The 20,720-nt window shown below is 41.9% G+C and overlaps 1 protein-coding gene across 3 annotated transcripts in view; it reads left to right on the top strand.

The window, feature by feature from the left end:
* Positions 1–13,465: 13,465 nt before the first annotated feature.
* The window catches only part of LOC107381640 (protein diaphanous homolog 3), a 240,928-nt gene continuing 233,673 nt past the window's right edge, over positions 13,466–20,720 (top strand). For 2 of the 3 annotated variants that reach the window (XM_070554831.1, XM_070554829.1), the window contains exons 1-4: positions 13,466–13,704; positions 14,868–14,900; positions 15,336–15,518; positions 15,628–15,732. In XM_070554831.1, coding sequence (XP_070410932.1) covers positions 13,597–13,704; positions 14,868–14,900; positions 15,336–15,518; positions 15,628–15,732 — 429 coding nt within the window. In that variant the 5' untranslated portion in view covers positions 13,466–13,596. The remainder of the gene's footprint in view (positions 13,705–14,867; positions 14,901–15,335; positions 15,519–15,627; positions 15,733–20,720) is intronic. The other variant, XM_070554830.1, reaches the window with a different exon arrangement.

Raw genomic sequence — 20,720 nt, 5'->3', positions numbered from 1 at the left:
ACGCGTTGGTACAGCATCCATATGAAATGACATATGAACTCAATTAAAAAGATTAAAATCCTACATAATGTATCTATCTATCTATCATCTATCTATCTATCTATCTATCTATCTATCTATCTATCTATCTATCTATCTATCTATCTATCTATCTATCTATCTATCTATCATCTATCTATCTATCTATCTATCTATCTATCTATCTATCTATCTATCTATCTATCGATCGATCGATCGATCGATAGGGCAACTGGACTTTCTCTAATATATATATATATATTGCAAAAGTATGCAGCCCTGAAAGAGGCTTTGCAGTAATAGTAATGACTATAGTAACTTAAGGGAAATGTATTTATAATTATTGCTTGACTGAAGTTTATTTTTATAAGCAGTTGAAATAGGCTGCATATTGCAGTTTTCTCCATTGGTTTGGCTCATTTCTTGAAACAAAAATTTCATTCTCAAACCTCTAAAATCATTTGGCAAAACACTCTTACAGTTTAGCACAACACCTGCAAAAGCTCATATCTCTTTCAAAACTGTTCACTCAGGCTTCAATCTAAACCCCTTTCTCATTTAACCCTCCCACTGTATTTATGGGTGACCCTGCGAGGAAAGTTGACCATAGAGCAGGATTGATGGTTTATCCCTTGAGGTCCATGTGGCAGGGGTGAGGTGGTGCTCACTCCTCACCCCTGCCACATGGACCCAAGGGATAAACCATCAACCCTGCCCAATGGTTAACTTTCCTCGCGGGGTCACACCCATTAGGACAGTGGGAGGGTTAAACAGTGTCTCCAAAATGGCAAAGATCCCTCTCAATAGCTTTGGCTCATTTCTCGACACAAATCGGACATTCTCATCCTTCTTGGTGCTTTTGTCAAAATAAACATGGATAGTTGATCATAACAGCGTGGTTTACCTGCAAAAGCTCATATCTCCCCTAAAACAGCTCACTCGTGTGTCAAAACTACATTTCTTTCTAATCTGAATAGTCAGTGTCCCCAAAATGCCATTCTGTTGTGAACATTTGCCAAAAGGTTTGGAGGTTTGTCCATGTTATTTTGAGAATGTAATTTCTGTTTCAAGAAATGAGCCAAACCAGTGGAGAAAAACTGTAATGTAAAAGTGGTGACTGAAGGAAGACACTGACAATCTTTATTAAAAATAAATTAAAACGCACATCAAACAGAGTCTGTGTCAAAGTTAATTGTTGCACTTAGAGATGTGATTTGATTGACATTTCATTTGTGTCTTTTCTCTTTCAACTGAGAGGAGCTCAACAGCCTAACAGACAGTGGAACAGATGAGGTCTGAGTCATTCTGTTGGATGTTGCTGCAGGAGGCAGTTACTGACCATTTTTGTCTGCCTGATGATAGTGTTGAGCAGAAGATGCTGGGTGCGGCCCATTACAGCCACCAGTTTCTTCATGCTTCTCTCCTCTCCGTGTCCACCACCAAACCAGCTTTTCTCATCAGTCTGTCCAGTGTTGCAAAGAATCCACAGTCGTTTTACTCAGATCCACTTATACTGAAATCCAAAATGATCTCCATGCCAGAATGTAGACATATCCACAGTACAGTTTAACATGGCACCTGTCATAGACAATTACTGTTGCCAAACAGCTTGGCATATTAAAATACTGTAGCTACAAATAAAAGAAGCACAGCACTAAATGAGAAGTCCATAGGATGCATAACTATTTATAATATTAGTGATCACCAACTAGAATATTTGTTTAAAAATAAACATTTTGTGCTTAAATCAGGGGCCCTAATTAAAATTTCATGCTGCACAAATATTGTTGAGATATTTAAAGCAGAACAAGAGAAACAAGAGAATCATTAGTAGCAAACCTTTCTTCTCCTTCATTTAGCATCAGAAAGTTTATTATTTGTGTCATAAACTTCATGTCGCATTTCCACAGAGGAGTTTCAGCTGCAGAATAATAACAGGAAAGGAATTGGACTAAATATTTGTTCAATAATCATGATAAATGAGAAATGACATAAACTTGTCTAGTACCTTTCAGAGTCAGATGACTCCAAAGTGCTTTACACTACAGTGCATCATTCATCCATTCACACACTGGCAGGGATGAGCTACGATGTAGCCACAGCTGCCCTGGGGCTCACTGATGGAGGTGAGGCTGCCAAGCACAGGCACCACTGGTCCCTCAGACCACCAGCAGGCGAGGTGGGTTAGGTGTCTTGCCCAAGGACACAACAGCAGAATTCTCCGTCCGAAGCTGAGCCCAGGGACCCAGACCCCACCAGGCAGCCACCGGGATTGGTCAGGCAGATGCCAAAAATCTTAAACTCCCTGACCCGGGAGCCACGACCCAGGCAGACCAAGGCACCGCACTCCACACCAGGTGTGGCAGGGAGAGGGGAGACAAAGATCTTCCGACAACCTTCCGATTACTGAACAACCCGTTCAACTTGTTGAGCTACTGCTGCCCCATGTCCTATTGTGTTAACTAGGTTTATATTGATGATCTGTAATTGATTTTGCTGTGTTTTATTTTCTAATTTGTATTGTTGTGCACCTAAATACATGTTCACTAGAACTCATAGTCCTGGTATTAATTCCACAGCCCCACCAGCAAACCTCTAATATTTATGACTGTGTCATAGTGCTTATAATTAATTCAGTGGGACTTCCAGCAGCAACAGGCATGAAAGTGAGATTGATTGATTGATTGACTGATTGATTGATTGATTGATTGATTGAGTGATTGATTGATTGATTGATTGATTGATTGATTGATTGATTGATTGATTGATTGATTGATTGATTGATTGATTGGAAGCGAGACAATAAATGTATTTTTAAAAGTTGCAAAGTTAAAAGAAGTATTTCAATTCAATTTATTTATGTAGTGCAAAATCACGGCAACAGTCATGGCATGAAGTAAAACATTCCAGTAAAGTTCAGTTTATTAAGCCAACTAGTTTAAATGTCTTTTAAGGAACCCAGCAGATAGCATCGAGTCACTGACTAGTGTCAGTGGCTTTTACAGCCAGTAAATCCTGCTTTTGGATGAAGGATAATATAATTGTGACGTGATCAGTTTTAATTAGAGACATTGAGAAAGCTTTTAGTTAAATATGAAAATCTAAATAATATTATTTTTGTTTAAGAGAATATATTCTAGCAGAAGCAGTTAAAATTTGAAGGTATTGTCCATGCTAATGGCAAAAACTCAAATAAAAATACCAGTCCTGTAATCTGGTGGTGATGTATTACCAAGGTCCACATGATGGCAGTATTTGCTCACTTAGAACGGTTCTTATTCTGAACCCCAGCATCAGTAAAGGACCACACAGGTAATGAAGCTCCGTGATGAGCATGACGTTTCCTTAATTAGGCCAGAGACTTTCTCTTTGTTTTTCAAAACCAAACAAAGCTTTCCAGTTTGTTTGTTTTGTATAACTAACAAAGCTTTGATATGAGGATGAACTGTTTTGTACCGGATACAACCACAGACACAAAAGGCCATATCATATTAGAACACAATCGATTATGAAAATGTGTAAAATACCCTTTGTAATTGGTCTACAACGTTATATCATTTATAAGTTAATATCCAAAATATTAATTTAAGGCAATAAGGACTGTGTTTTTATCCATCCATTCATCCAACCATCCATCCATCCATCAATCCATTCACCCTCTTTCGCTCATCCGAGGTCGGGTCATGGAGCTGATGGGCCCAGGTGGGAAGCCCAGGCATCCCTTTACCAAGGGACACTCCCCACCTACACTCCTCTGGTCCCCCAGGCTCTCCCAGACCAGAGAGGATACAGAGTCTTGCCAGTGATTTCTGTGGGACATGCCTAGAAAACCTCCAGAGGGAGGCGACCAGGAAGTATCCTATTAGATGCCTGAGCCAAATTGATGGACCCTTTTCAAAGCAGAGGAGCAGTGGCTCTACTCCAAGCTCCCCCAAGATGACAGTGCAAATTTGGGCCACTTGTTGGGATTTTCTTCTTTCGGTTATGATCCACATCTCAAGGCCGTAGGTGCCCAGTACACGGACCAATAAATTGAGATCTTTGCTTCCAACTTTTCAGCTCCCTCTTCACCAGAAGAGACCAGTGAAACACCCTCATTGAAGAGGATGAAGCTTGGATTCATTGATCCACCACTTTATTCTATCATCAGCTTCAGATTAAGACACCAAAATATTTGAACTCCTGCACCTGGGACAAAGACTTGTTCACGACCTAGAGGGAACTTTCCACCTTTTCCCAGTCAAGAACTACAGTGAGATGCAAAAGTTTGGATAGACTTGTTAATCTTGATCAGTTTCCTGTATAAATCGTTGGTTGTTATGACAAAAACACCCAGTTAAATATATCATATATGACACACACACACACACACACACACACACACACACACACACACACACACACACACACACACACACATTGATATTTAAGGAGTGAAAGAAAGTTTATAAGATTTACAAAAAGGGTGAAATATTTCTTTGAACAAAATTAGGCAGGTGCATAAATGTGGGCACTGTCGTCATTTTGTTGATTCCAAAACCTTTAGAATTAATTATTGGAACTCTAAATTGGTTTGGTAAGCTCAGTGACCTTTGACCTCCATGGAAAGGTGCATCCAATTATAGGAAAGATTATTTAAGGGGGCCAATTGTAAGTTTCCATCCTCTTTGAATATTCTCTGAAGAGTAGCTACATGAGGGTCTGAAAACAACTCTCACATGAGCTGAAAACAAAGATTGTTCACCATCATGGTTTATGGGAAGGATACAGAAGGCTGTCTCAGAGATTTCAGCTGTCTGCTTCCACAGTTAGGAACATATGAGGAAATGGAAGACCGCAGGCACAGTTCATGTTAAGGCTCCAAGTGGCAGACCAAGAAAAATCTCAGATAAACACAAGTGAAGAATGGTGAGAAGAGTCAGAGTCAACCCACAGACCAGCAGCAAAGACCTACAACATCATCTTGCTGCAGATGGAGTCACTGCACGGTTCAACTATTCAACACACTTTATACAAGGAGATGCTGCACGTGAGAGTGATGCAGAGGGAACCTTTTCTCCACCCACAGCACAAACAGAGCAGCGGAGGTCTGCTAAGGCACATTTGGACAAACCAGCTTCATTTTGGAATAAGGTGCTGTGGACTGATGAAACAAAAACTGAGTTACTTGGGTGTAACAAGGGGCGTTAAGCATGGAGGAAAAAGAACACAGCATTCCAAGAAAAGCACCTGCTACCTTCAGTAAAACATGGTGGTGGTTCCATCATGCTGTGGGACTGTGTGGCCAGTGCAGGGACTGGGAATCTTGTTAAAGTTGTGGGACACATGGATTCTACTCAGTATCAGCAGATTCTGGAGACCATTGTCCAGGAATCAGTAAAAAAGCTGGAGCTGCACCGGGGCTGGATCTTTCAACAAGACAACGACCCCAAGCACTGCTCAAGATCTACTAAGGCATTCACGCAGAGGAACAAATAGAACGTTCTGGAATGGCCATCTCAGTCCACAGACCTGAATATTATTGAAAATCTGTGGTGTGGGTTAAACAGATCTGTCCACGCTCAGAAGCCATCAGAACTGAATGAACTAGAGATGTTTTGTACAGAAGAATGGTCCAAAATACCTTCAACCAGAATCCCGACTCTCATTAGACGCTATAGGAAGCGTTTAGATGCAGTTATTTCTGCAAAAGGGGGGATCAGTATGAAGTAGAATTCTGGTTTGTGGTGACCAAATTTATCCACCTGCCTAGTTTTGTTTAAACAATTATTGCACATCCTATAATCTCCATTTCAATTCTCAAACATCACTCTGTGTGTTGCCTATATGATACATTTAACTGGACATTTTTATTGTTACAACCAACGATTTATAATGTAAAATCATGAACAAGGCTGCCCAAACTTTTGCATCCCACTGTATGGCTTTAGTCACTTCCCTAGTGCTAGAGGTTACGGTTTGGAGATACCACCAGTAACACAAAATCTCCTGAAAGAAAGAAGGAGACCCTGAGGTTTGCAAAACCAGACCCCTTCTTTTCCATGCTATGCCTTGGTATCCCATCAATGAACACCACAAAAGGGACTGGGAAAAAGCAGGTGCCCACTGTGATAAAGCAGCGATTATGATCTTAAGGCTTTCAAATCTGAGTTGGAAAACCCTCCAAAATAATTGAACATATTAGAAAAGACTTTCTGAACAAAGTGACAGCGTATATTTTTCCTGGCTACAGGGGGCTGTAGATACCTAAATCATTTCAAGCAAGTATTTTGTGGCCTGGCCTGCCAGACTCCTCTGTTTAATTCTGCACAGAAAAAGAGTCGGAGAACCCTCCTATTCAAATAACCCCACCCCCTGAGAATTCTATCCAAGCCAATCAGCGCTGAGTTGTGTACGTCACACACCATAACACCGAGTTTGGCATAAACATGGCGACTGAAGTGGAGCTCGCTGTGGCTCTTTCCTCTGTTCTAAATGACTTGAACACGCCTTTAAAACCACAACATGTAGAAGTGCTAAAAGCCTTTCTTCTAAAGAAAGATGTTTGCGCTGTCACCAGACACCGTTTTGTACTACAGCTAAAAAACTACAGCGTCTCGGGGTACAGCAGGCATTTCTGTCTTTTTTCTGATTGGTTATTTTTGAGCTGGCTAGTTCCGCCCTTCATGTGCCTCTGCCTGTGAGTAACCAGACTCTTTTTCTGCGCAGAATTAAGCAGAGGATGAGTCTGGCAGGCTAGGCTAAGTATTGTATTTTAGGTTGGAGTAAGACCGTACCAACGGATGCCCATTAGGGTCAAAAATCCCTGGGGAGTGCAAACTTTAGAAAAACAACAAGCACATCAGATTCCCTTTCATCACTGGCAGCAAGTGAAGGGGTAAATGTGTAAAACAACAATGTTTATGAATGGTGAAAGTTTTGTAACCATTTACAAACCAGTAAATGTATTTTGTCCTCATGGGCTCCTGTACAAGGAAACATGGCATTTAAAATGGTGTCCTCCTTGAACCGTCACCTTATCGTGGTGGAGGAGTTTGAGTGCCCTAATGATCCTAGGAGCTATGTTGTCTGGGGCACTTAGTGCCCCTGGTAGGGTCTCCCATGACAAATTGGTCTTAGGTGAAGGGTGAGACAAAGAACGGTTCGAAGGATCTTTCATGGCGGTTAAAACGAAGAGTCGGAGTACCCGGCCCGGAGGGTTACCGGGGTCCCACCCTGGAGCCAGGCCTGGGGTTGGGGCCCGTGAGCGAGCGCCTGGTGGCCGGGCTTTCGCCCATGGGGCCCGGCCGGGCCCAGCCCGAACCGGATACATGGGCTCGTCCAACTGTGGACCCACCACCCGCAGGAGGAACATGAAGGGTCCGGTGCAATGCGAATCGGGTGGCAGACCAAGGCGGGAGCCTTGGCGGTCCAATCCCCGGACAAGAAAACTAGTTTTTGGGACATGGAACGTCACCTCGCTGGCGGGGAAGGAGCCGGAGCTTGTGGCAGAGGTTGAGCGGTACCGGCTAGATATAGTCGGACTCACCTCGACACATTGCATTGGCTCTGGAACCCGAGACCTGGAGAGGGGTTGGACACTCTACTTTGCTGGAGTTGCTCCGGGTGAGAGGCGGAGGGCTGGGGTTGGCTTTTTGTTAGCCCCGAGACTCTCTGCCTGTGTGTTGGGGTTTACCCCGGGGGACAAGAGGGTAGCTTCCTTGCGCCTTCGGGTCGGGGAACGGGTCCTGACTGTTGTTTGTGCTTATGGGCCAAATATCAGTTCAGAGTACCCACCCTTTTTGGAGTCCCTGGGACGAGTGCTAGATAGTGCTCCATCAGGGGACTCCATTGTCCTGCTGGGGGACTTCAATGCTCACGTGGGAAATGACAGCTTGACCTGGAGGGGTGTGATTGGGAGGAACGGCCCACCTAATCTGAACTCGAGCGGTGTTTTGTTATTGGACTTCTGTGCAAGCCGCAGTTTGGCCATAACGAACACCATGTTCGAACATAAGGATGCCCACCGGTACACTTGGTACCAGGGCAGCCTAGGTCACAGGTCGATGATAGATTTTGTAGTCGTATCATCTGACCTGCGGCCGTATGTTTTGGACACCCGAGTGAAGAGAGGGGCGGAGCTGTCAACTGATCACCACCTGGTGGTGAGTTGGATCAGATGGCAAGGGAACATGCCGCGTAGACCTGGCAGACCCAAACGCATAGTGAGGGTCTGCTGGGAACGCCTGGCAGAAGAACCTGTCAAGACGGTCTTCAACTCCCACCTCCGGCAGAGATTTGACCACGTCCCGAGAGCAGTGGGGGACATTGAGTCCGAGTGGGCCTTGTTCCACTCTGCGATTGTCGAGGCGGCTGTTGCTAGCTGTGGTCGTAAGGTGGCCGGTGCCAGTCGTGGTGGCAATCCCCATACCCGCTGGTGGACACCAGAGTTTCGGGGAGCCGTCAGGCTGAAGAAGGAGGCCTACAGGGCGTGGCTGGTCTTTGGGTCTCCGGAGGCAGCAGACAGGTACCGGATAGCCAAGCGGGGTGTAGCAGTGGCAGTTGCCGAGGCAAAATCTCGGGCGTGGGAGGAGTTTGGTGAGGCCATGGAGAAAGACTATCGATCGGCTCCAAAGAGGTTCTGGCAAACTGTCCGGCGCCTCAGGAGAGGAAGGCAGCAACTCGCTCACACTGTTTACAGTGGGGATGGGGAGCTGCTGACGTCAACTGAGGCTATAGTCGGACGATGGAAGGAATACTTTGAGGAGCTCCTCAATCCCACCAATGCGCATTCCGAGGAGGAACCAGAGCTGGGAGGCCTGGGGATGGACTGTCCGATCTCGGGGGCAGAAGTTGCTGAGGTAGTCAAACAACTACACAGCGGCGGAGCCCCGGGGGCGGATGAGGTTCGTCCTGGGTATCTCAAGGCTATGGATGTTGTAGGGCTGTCATGGTTGACACGTCTCTACAACATTGCGTGGTCATCGGGGGCAGTTCCTAGGGAGTGGCAGACCGGGGTGGTGGTCCCCATCTTTAAGAAGGGTGACCTGAGGGTGTGTTCCAACTATAGGGGGATCACACTCCTCAGCCTCCCTGGAAAGGTCTACGCCAAGGTACTGGAGAGGAGGGTCCAATCGATAGTTGAATCTCAGATAGAGGAGGAGCAATGTGGTTTTCGTCCTGGCCGTGGAACTGTGGACCAGCTCTATACCCTTGCAAGGGTGATGGAGGGGGCATGGGAGTTTGCCCAACCAATCCACATGTGTTTTGTGGATTTGGAGAAGGCTTATGACCGTGTCCCCAGGGGCACCCTGTGGGGGACGCTCCAGGAGTATGGGGTGGGTGGCTTTCTGTTAAGGGCCATTCAGTCCCTTTACCAGAGGAGCGTGAGTTTGGTCCGCATAGCCGGTAGTAAGTCGGACCTGTTCCCAGTGAGGGTTGGACTCCGCCAGGGCTGCCCTTTGTCACCGCTTCTGTTCATCACTTTTATGGACAGAATTTCTAGACGCAGCCGTGGTGTGGAGTGTGTCGAGTTTGGTGGCAGGAGAATCTCGTCTCTGCTTTTTGCGGATGATGTGGTCCTCCTAGCTTCATCCAGCTCTGACCTTCAGCTCTTGCTGGGTAGGTTCGCGGCCGAATGTGAAGCGGCTGGGATGAGGATCAGCACCTCCAAATCTGAGACCATGGTTCTCGACCGGAAAAGGGTGGCTTGCCACCTCCGGGTCGGGGGAGAGGTCCTACCTCAAGTGGAGGAGTTTAAGTATCTCGGCGTCTTGTTCACGAGTGAGGGTAGGAGGGATCGGGAGATCGACAGGCGGATTGGTTCGGCGTCTGCAGTGATGCGGACGCTGAGCCGATCTGTCGTGGGGAAGAGGGAGCTGAGCCAGAAAGCCAGGCTCTCGATTTACCGGTCGATCTACGTCCCAATCCTCACCTATGGTCATGAGCTTTGGGTAATGACCGAAAGAACGAGATCGCGGATACAAGCGGCCGAAATGAGTTTCCTCCGTAGGGTGGCCGGGCTCAGCCTTAGAGATAGGGTGAGGAGCTCGGACATTCGGGAGGGACTCGGAGTAGAACCGCTGCTCCTCCGGATCGAAAGGAGCCAGTTGAGGTGGTTTGGGCATCTGGTCAGGATGCCTCCTGGACGCCTCCCCGGGGAGGTGTTTCGGGCATGTCCTGCCGGCAGAAGGCCCCCGGGTCGACCCAAGACACGTTGGAGAGGTTACATCTCCAATATGGTCCGGGAACGCCTTGGGGTCCTGCCGGAGGAGCTGGTGGACAAGGCCGGGGAGAGGACGGCCTGGAGCTCCCTAATTGGGATGCTGCCCCCGCGACCCGGACCCGGATAAGCGGAGGAAGACGAAGACGAAGACGAAGTTACTCTGAGGCTTAGACCCACTCCCATGCATTTTAGACCTGGTTTTTAATGGTTATATGTTAAGAAACCGCCAATATTTTTCAACAACTTGGCATTTTAATTAACATTTTGATGGATACTTCCAGATTAACAATAAAAACTACACATTGTCTATTTAACTTCATCATCATACAATAAAATCTTCCAAAATTTGGATTTGTTTGGCTTTTAAGGTTTTTGCATCTGCAACCTTCTTGCAACTTGTTATTCAATTTAGATGGCTTGATCATTGTGTGGGAAAGTTCATAGACACAATACCATAAGGCTTGTGTTTGGATAAATGAAAAGTGTTAACATGCTGCTGGCTGTCATGCAGATGGCTTTCACAGCATTTAATTAGAATAAAAAAACTCTTTGAAGACATGGTTTTGTGAAGTCGAATTCAGAGGAAGTCAGGGCCAATGGGTTCACATGGCTGAAATATCAGACTGAAGCTAGTTAATCCTAATGTATGATTATTTAAAAATTCAGATAGCAACCCCATTTCAGGGAAATCACGCATTGCTTTTATATGTAATAAAAAGTCCTAAGAATGCCATCTTAAGTGAGTGAGAATTTGTCCAAGCACTTTGGCTTTTTGCAGAATGACAAAGTAATAATGGGAGCACAATTATGCTGAATCATAGCTCCATTTATCAAAGATGGATGCCTGGAATACAAGAAAATACAGGAGTGAAGAGACAAATAATCTCTATAACCTTTTGTTCTACTTTTTTCTTTTTGACTGGAGGCTAGGATGAATTGTTTCACAGACACTCGTCCAAACTGCTGTTAAACTTGCAATGATAATGAGGTCATTTGTCTACTTGCTCTGTGGCTCTGTGTTTTACATAGGATTTGTGTGGTCCTCTTATAATTCTAGAGTGGCACTTAAGGTTGAGCAGATGTTTTATCGCGGCCTAATCTACCCTGAATGACTCATTTCTTTCGTATGTGTCTTCAGAGAAAAAAAAATTAGTGTTTGTGAGCAAACAAATCAGGAAAGGTTTTTCTAGGTAATGTGGGTTTCCTGTTTTATTGTGGCTTCAGGTTTCTTTATTTAGACAAAGATAAACTGGAAGAAAAGCACCAGTATAAAGCTTTTGATAAACAATCTGTTGAGTCATGAAAATCTTATCTTGTGTTGAAAAAGACATCTTACACACCCCTGATAATCTGAGAAGTACAATAGTACATAGATTTTTTTCTCTTACAAAGTGAAGTTGGTATTCAAATTAATTTTTAACAATATTTACTCTTAAGACTCTTAAGACTGTGTAGGACCCAACTTTTTCTCCAATGACTGCTGACAACAGAACCAGCATAACTGCTCTGATTGCTTTGATTTAATTTACTCTTTTCAATTGCTGTGAAATTAAGAATGGCTTGAATTTGTCCTTTATTGTACTTTTAATTCTAAAGATTTTAAATGTAACTATACAGCAAATACCTAAAAACTCCACAGTTTGTTTTACTGAAAAATATCTCTGATCAATGTTATTTATAAAAAAATACAGTTTATGCTTTACTTTGGTGTTTTCTTGTTCTCCTTGCAGTGGTAAGACATTTTTTTTACCAGACATACAGTTTATTCCCACTGATCCAAATCACGAATTTAAATATTATTTTGGGATTTTAGTGCACCACACTTATCAGCATTTATCTGCTAGTAGACCAGGTACCTAAAATGTTAACAAAACATGTTTGAATAGAAAGTAAAACAAAAGTCTATAAGTCACGTCAATCTAACTCCGGACCATGGGTCCCCGGAAGAATGAAAAAATGAATGCAAGTCAATCCAAGTCCCAAATCCCAATTTCACAGTTGCGCCCATCAATTTTGAGATTCTGTCCAGGGGGTGTGAATGCGTAGGGTGTCCCGATTCTCAAGTGTGGATGTTGATCATGCCCCTTTTGCACCCTTGATCCGCCCCAAGTCTGCATCGATGTGAACTTTAGCAAAGGGTATTACGCACAATCCATTGCTACTGGCACAAAGGCTCAAGTGCCTTTTCTGAAAATATGTATTTATTGTATTGTATTCCATTTGAAAACAAATTTGAGTTTATGGACATGAATTGTCCAGCATACATGTCAATGGTTGTGGTCGATGACACAATGCTCCCTGACCCAATTTGGCAATTATTTGCCCTCTTTTGTACTACAGACTCAAAAGCCTTGCACTTCCAAGTGCACTTCACTGTCGGGGTAGTGTGAGTTTTGGGATTGGGATTTTTAGTTCTTCTGGCCCGGGACCCGTGAGCTGATCGGAAAGAGAGGAGACTAGTGTAACATTGTTTATTTTACACCCCTCATTCTCCAACTCTTTTTTTTTATGCCAGTCCGTTAACCCATCATACTATAAAATTACAATAAACACATTTTTTTAATAGTTTTCCTGCTAACAAACCGATAGAGGCTGCGTGTGATGGGAACAAAAGTTTAAATAACTCGAAGTTTAACTGATAAGTTTAACGGTAATTTATTTTTCGAAAAAGAAAAAAGTGTTTCGGACCAGTGCCAACCGGTGCAATAACGGGAGTTGGGGGGACTTAAATCGAACGCCTCCGGTTAGGATCGATCCAGTCACTGGGATTGACGGACACTGCACTACAGCCAATAAGAAACTCATCCAGTTGTAAACAATCGCATTTAACCAATCGGAAGTCAGGTTTAAACCGTGTCACACCCGATTGGTTGGATTAAACGCGCATTGGTGACGTTTATCTGCGCGGGACTGTCAAAAATTTCTGCTGCACCCTTTTCTTCCTGCTTTTTCTCTTGAAGAAAACTCTCCTAGCTTGTCCTGTGAGACCCGCGCGGATTCCAGTTGATGAATGACAGCAACACATCTGCTGCTAACTGTCGGGTTTTACTTACGCTTTTCTTAATGGAACCTCAGTCGTTACGTGACGCGGCTCTTAAATTGGATTAGCTGTGAGTTAAGCTTGTCTGTGAAGGTGTGCGGCCGACCTGCTCGTTAGCTCAGCTGGACCGACTGTTGGGTCTGGGTCATTTTTTTTTTTACTGCAGTTCCTTTTTGAATGTATCAACGTATTTAGAGTAGTTTGCTAAACTGCTGCGTTTGAAATCAGCGCGAGACGCGATCGGTGTTGTCGCGTGTGCAGTAATAAGGTGTGCTACGTCAGACAGGTGATTTTAACCTGCTTTCTACGTGGTTTATTACTTTAAAGGGAAGGCATGGATGGTTATAACCAGTCCAGCGCAGGACGTGACAGTAAATCTCAAAAGAAGAAAGTATTTTCTTACCAGAGCTCGTACGACGACGGAGAACGCAAACCAAAGTTTGTAAGTATAAAATACCATCAATAAAAAATATGTATCTCTAGCTGAGTCTGATATAGGATAACTATTTAATTTTTATGAACTGATTAATTTTTTCTGCTCAACACGAGTCTTATTGGTAAAACCAGGAAGTAGCAGACGCGTACAAGAACTCAACACATACCAGTTTGTGTATGAAGTTATTTAACTTCATATTCATGGTTACGTCAAATACATTTTCACTTTTTACACCAAACAAACACATGAAACCAGAACACGTACACCACTGAGCATCTACTTTGTGATGCATGGCTTAGTAATGAGGCAATTCAATATTTAGATTCAAACATCTTTGAACTTTGGCCATGGCAGGTTTTTGACTTTGTTTCGGCATGTGTGTGTTTAAAAGTTAAAATTAGCTCAGGGTTTAGCTTTCACTAATCCATGTTTCCTGCTACTACAAAGACCAATCAAGATCCCTTCAGCACAGTATTTGTGTTCTTGCTATTGTCTGGACTAAATTACACATTTTTATGAGCTATTTGGTAAAGATAATATGAGTAAACTTGTTTGCAGCCTATACACACATGTGCTGTTCTCATTTTGACACCAAAGTTGAATTCCACAGTTTCTAAACCTTTGTTTGACCCTGATGTTTTGACCGTCTGAAAACAAGCTAATTCCTTGTAGTCGATAGTCAGGGATTATAGTCTAGGTCTCTAGTAGAGGTTTTTCGTAGCAAAGCTACGGTTATGATCCTCTTCCACCCTTGAGCTGTTAATTAAATGTGCTATGTCTTTCACCCCAGATAGAAGCACCTGCGTGCTCCCCTTGATGAGTGTTTGGTGGATCTGAGTGGGGTGGCGTTGCAAAGGCACATATGATTCTTTTTCCCCAAATTCATCGATGGTTTAGCTTACCTGGCATTCCCCCAACAAACACATGGGTCTTTGTGCCCCTAAAATGAGATGTTTCTTAATGATTTCTGCACCAGTTCAACGCAATTCACTAGAGTAAGCTCTTCTTCTGCAGGCTCGTTTTTCCACAGTCAAGTCTGAAAATGCCCCAAACATAAAACAATGCAAACTACACCTCCAGGTCTAACAGGAACAAACAAAAAAAGATGTGAATACATGATGAGTCGTCACCTTTATGCCTGATTTGTCTTTTCTGCTCCCCACCTATAGAACTTGCCCTTTAGAAACATCACAGATGATGTGGTAAGACATAAAGTCTCTTGTCAGTCTCAGCCGTTTAACATCTTATTCTAAAACAGCTCATTTACCGAGTTTGAGTTTGCCTTTGCCTTAAAATTTCATTATAACACATTAAAATTACTGACATCTGGACAAAGACAACTGCTTTTCTAACAAATCATTTTTTTCACTAGATTATACTCTGCAGAGCATCTGTCTTGCAGATGCTTCACTTTGTTTATGTAATTAGCTCTGTTTGAGTACTTCCTGTTTTTTTTTTCACCGTTTCTAACCATAATCTGTCATTATTCTGGTTTTCACAGCTTAAAAATATTTATCTGTTTCTGTATCCACTTTTGTTTAATTTTTAGGGTCATGAGGTGTGTGGATTTTTGGAGCTCAGCACACACACATCTCTTTTTCTTGACTTTGCTTTTTGCCTTTATGTTTTCCCCACAGCGGGACAGGTTTGCCAGTATTCGAATTCCAGGCAGCAAAAAGGAGCGACTGCCTGTAACGCTATCTAAACACGGCTCCAATGACTGGTCCACTTCCACGCCAACCACCCTGCAGCATTTTGAGGATCTTTCATCAAAGATCACCTCAGAAAAAGAGATCTTGGCTTTGTTTGAAAAGATGATGGTATGTTGATTTGTTGATATACCAACTTGTCAAAGTTCCGTCAGATGGAAACCAGCTAAAAACTCGCAGGTGATAATTAATCAACACAGCCATTTATTTTTCCTTTCAGGAGGACATGAACTTAAATGAGGACAAAAAAGCTCCTTTAAGGGAAAAAGACCTCAACACAAAGCGAGAAATGGTCATCCAGTACGTCTTTTCTGGCTCCAAAACTGTAAGCCTTTCACTTCAACAACCAACTTCCTTATTGGTTCATTCAAAATGTTTTTATAAACATTTACTTCATTGTTTTGCACAACAGGATTATTTATTTTATTATGGGATTTTATATTTCTGCCAAAATACTCACAGAAGGAAAAACTGATTGGGGTTTACAAGTTTTATAAAATCCTGTTTTAGAGTTGTAGTTAGTAGATTAGAGCTGTTTCGAAATGTCAACAACAACTTTTGGTCTTTGTTGTTCTCGGAGTAGCTGTCGAATGTAAACAATATTTCACCAGTTTAAAGAGGCTGGAGTTAGAGGTCGACCAATATTGGTTTTCTGTTGCAGATACCGATGCCGATACGTAGCAGACATTGTCTGCCGATGGCTGATATGTACTGCTGATTTTTATGGGCCGATATCTGGACATTTTCTACCTTCATTTCATGCTAAAATGTCACACATAAATCAGTTTTCCAAATCTGAATTTAACTAACTGTTAAATCTCAACCTTGTGCGCTGCTCAGTGTTAAAGTCAAACACTTAAAGTTTAGAGTATTTATCACGCAGATGTTTTTAGTGACCGTAACAATGAGGGATGCACTGACATGAAATTTTTGGGCCGATACAGATATCTGATAGTGATATCACTGTTATGGCCGATAACCGATATTGCTGATACTGATAAACTGACATGAATGCTTCTAAAAGCAGCAGATTTTGTATAGAATGAAAATTATTAAAGCTGAATCTACATTATTATGTACACACACCACAAACATTCTGAGATGATTACAATCACTGTCACATGACTAAACAAATACACGTTTCCCCCCCCCCCCCCCCCCCCAATCCTCTGAAACAGATAAACAAATGGAAACAAGATGGAAAAAATACTGCTTTTTAACATCGGCCCAGTTTTATATATCGGACCGAAACTGATGTGTTACAAAATGACTAACATTGCTGATACCGATATTGATACTGATATATTGTGCATCCCTAGTAAAAATACATTTAAATTAAATTCTGCAACAGCTGGGCTGCCCTAGGATGTGCCCGATTTTTAATCGGCTTACAAGGAAAATTATCGGCCAGTAAGAACACAGTAACTATCGGCCTGAGAAATCGACTGACCGATATATCGGTCTACTCCTAGCTGGAATATCCCGTTGACAGCATGCAGAACCACTGTGCAGAAAAATGCAACTATTATAACTGCATTACGTCTCAGAGTAATAAAAGGAATGTTGCATGAGTTAAAAAGCACTTTTTGACAAATTTGACATAATACCGCTACGAGAATGTGTAACCTTGTGAAATTTGATGTCAACATAATTAATAACATGGAAAAATGTGCAGAAACATTCTCGCAGTTCCTTGAAAAATGAAACAAGAAAAGTGGCTTTTAGCATTGGGCTGTAACGAGGACAAAACAGAAAGGGCAGTGGGATGGCCTCCTACCTTAATGTGACTGATTTAATAAATGACTTTGCACAGTGGCGAGCCCGGGGAGTTCATATATAATTTACGTCGAACTTTTTGTTTTGGTCTTTGTGCAGAGAGATGTTCTTTTACTGACTGTGCTCTCAGCTGCCTCGTGAACTATCATTAGGGAATGTTACTCCTACACTTCGACACACTCAGCTGGTGAACTCTTTCATAGTATGTTTTCTAAAATAGTTTATTCAAGCATTTAATGTGTAGACATTTTTTTTAGGGTTCTACTTGTCCATCTTTTTTATTGCAGAATTCTGAGGAGTATTCTGCTGTAAAAAGGCAGTTTTCTCTAAAATGTTTACATTTAATGTACAGCTCATCCAAGAAAAGTAAATCATTTCTATTTTTTACGTACAATCTTGTGAGTCATGTAAGTGGTAGGTTATTAAAGTAATGCTCAGAAGATACAAGTGCAGTGTAAGCCGATAGGCCACCATTAAAACATGACTTGGCTTTAATTTATTAATTTATTTTTAAGTTCTTTTTGGTTTAGATAATACAATGGTAAACCTTATTTATGAGTTGCAATCCATAATATAGAGTACTCCTGGGTTCATTATAGAATTTTTCCAATATTCTTTTCATCTTTGATTCCACTTCATCAGTGTGTGCTATGCATTTTTAACTGTTAAAAGAAACCTTGAAAAACATTATTTTAAAAGCATTTTATTCTTGTAAAAATAGAAAAACCATACCAAAAGAGGTGAGGAAACTTCCACGAGACTCTTATCGATTGTGGATGTGGTAGATGATCTTTTTGAAAACCATTTTCCATGTTTGTTGTTATAAAAATAATTGCTGACCTTTGATGGTGATATTTGTAGCTGCAGTTGGCTTGAAAATAACCACTGCACTTTTCGTACCCCCAGGTTTTGATTTGGCTGGAGTGACCCTGCTGTGGAGGAAATTGAGTTTTTTGCTTAGTTTTGCTTTTAAAACACCAAACTTGAATATACACACACAAAAAAAGTCACAAAGGTATCTAAAGGTACAAACAAACACTTTAATTAACTTGAAGTTTACACAAGAAATTCTAAAAATGATACAAAAAAAACATTTTTAACCCTGCAATGCTTTAAAGTGCATCATCAAAGCACATTTTCATAGGTTCTGCATTTTAATTCAGTCAAGGACACGTTTGAAAATCATGATATTAAAGGGATGGTTTAGGAGATCATCACAACAGCTATCAGTGTCTTTGCTCTTTTTGTAAGAATTAAACATTTCTTTAAATGAAAAGAATGCATTACTATTAGGGATGAAAGACATGTGGATGCAGTGAAATATTGCAATATTTCGTGTTGTGAAACTGAATCGACATTTAAAAGCAGTGTATACATTTTTGGATGAGAATTTTCGTGCAAGCATTTACTGTATTTCTTTTGCGTGGTGCAATTCAAACTCCCACCTGCTAGGTGGCAGTACCTTTCCCCGCCTTTATTCTGATGGAAAATTGAGCTCTCGCAATGACAGTGGATGTGTCTTGAAAACACCTGGTCTTGAGTTTTTACAGCGACCCGCTTTACAATTGACGTCACCGCCCAAGTGTGGCCGAGTACTGGTTCTAGACTAACAAACCGCCTTTGCCAATTTAAAAAACACGCAAAAAGCACTTGTGTGTCTATTTATTAACAAATAGAAACAAAATTCAAACTTTTATGCTCAAACACTCATTACTTACATAATCAAGTAACTTTTTTTTTCTCAAATTACTTTTTTTCCCTCTCTTACTTGGGAGTTTATTTGTGTTCCTACTTTTTACATATAATCTACCTCTGGTCAAAAGCCTTTTTCATCCATGTTTGGTTGAGACGTTCAGCTGGACCCCTTCGTTTACACCTCTGCCTCCTAGATAACTCCTCATCTGTGAGTGTTGCTAGTATCGTCTCCCCTTGGCTTGCTCCAGTGTGAAAATCCACTCTTCCACATACATACTGCCATCGCTTTGCTTTGGCTGTCTTTATCCTGGCCTGTCCCTTTTCCATCTGTGTCATACTGTCCCGGGCCATACCCGGCTTTGGAAAAGGGATAAAAAAAAAAGTCTGATCCAACATCCGTTCTGGGTATTTAAAGTCCAATTTGCACAATCCCTAACAGCGGTGCTTAGTTCCTTCCCGTATAAACATCTTTAGGAGACAAAAATACATTTATGAGTGGAGCACACCAGACCCATAGGCACCCATGCAAAATGCGTGCTTGTTTGTCTAGGGCTACCTCCCAGAATGCATTGCGATGTAACGTCACATTCTAGTTTTAGCTACTGTTAAGTACGCTGTATGCCTTGAATTGTGATATATAATTCAGGCCAAAAGTTTGGACACACCTGCCGTTTTCTTTATTTTCATGATTATTTCCATTGGTAGATTCTCACTGAAGGCATCAAAACTATGAATGAACACATGTGGAGTTATGTACTTAACCAAAAAATGTGAAATAACTGAATACATGTTTATTGTTCTATTTTCTTCAAAATAGCCACTCTTTGCTCTGATTACTACTTTGCACACTCTTGGCATTCTCTTGTTGAGCTTCAAGAGGTAGTCATCTGAAATGGGTTTCCAACACTCTTGAAGGAGTTCCTAGAGGTGTTTTAGCACTTGTTGGCTTCTTTGTAAATGGTCATGGTCATGAAGATAAAGAAAATACATTTAATAAGAAGGTGTGGTCAAACGTTTGGCCTGTACTGTAAATTGTATCGCTAGATTAATTCCTATAAACACCCCTAGTTGCCATGAAGTTTTACAAGTTGCAGATCCAAAAGCTGAAGTCATTGTTGCAGCCTGTCCAGGCCTTTTTGCTCAACATCATTCTCTCTTTCAAAGTCTTTCTCTCGCTATTAAGTAAAAAAAAAATCTTCTTGAGCCCAGCTTTTAATTGGCACATCATTGCATTACTGATTAGACTATTATTTTTTTTCTTCTTTTTAAATGTCAAACTGAGTAATGATGTTTTTCTATGCCAGTAGGGTGATGTGTGCTTAGCTCTATGCTTACTCTCTGCAGGACTAGCTGTTGCACCAGCTGTTAACTGACTTGCTGCAACTTTGTGACAAAACCAGAAGCTTGTCCACAAATATAAATGATGTCCTCAAATGTCAACTGCTTGTTGGAAAGAGATACTCATATAAAATGGAAAATGAATAATTGTTCAGTTTGAGTAAGCCCTCATATCCCACCAATGTATGCAGATCAAGACGATTCAATTCAATTCAGTTTATTTATGTAGCACCATATTGAGTCATCTCAAGGCACTTTACAAAGCAAAGTCTCCGATTGAGTTAGGTTCCTTATATAAGGAAACACAGCAGATTGCATCGAGTCACTGACTTGTGCCACTGACTTTACCCCATACTAAGTAAGCATGTAGCGACAGTGGAGAGGAAAATTCCCCTTTTAACAGGAAGAAACTTCCAACAATCAACATAAAAAAATCTGACTAAATTTGTTGAGAAAGCTTTGATCATCGACAACAGATCAGATGGAGAGATGGATAACTCTAGA

The sequence above is a fragment of the Nothobranchius furzeri genome, chromosome 9 (genome assembly GCF_043380555.1).
Source record: "Nothobranchius furzeri strain GRZ-AD chromosome 9, NfurGRZ-RIMD1, whole genome shotgun sequence".
Classification (NCBI taxonomy): Eukaryota; Metazoa; Chordata; class Actinopteri; order Cyprinodontiformes; family Nothobranchiidae; genus Nothobranchius; species Nothobranchius furzeri.
This window is presented reverse-complemented; position numbering and strand designations above follow the sequence as displayed.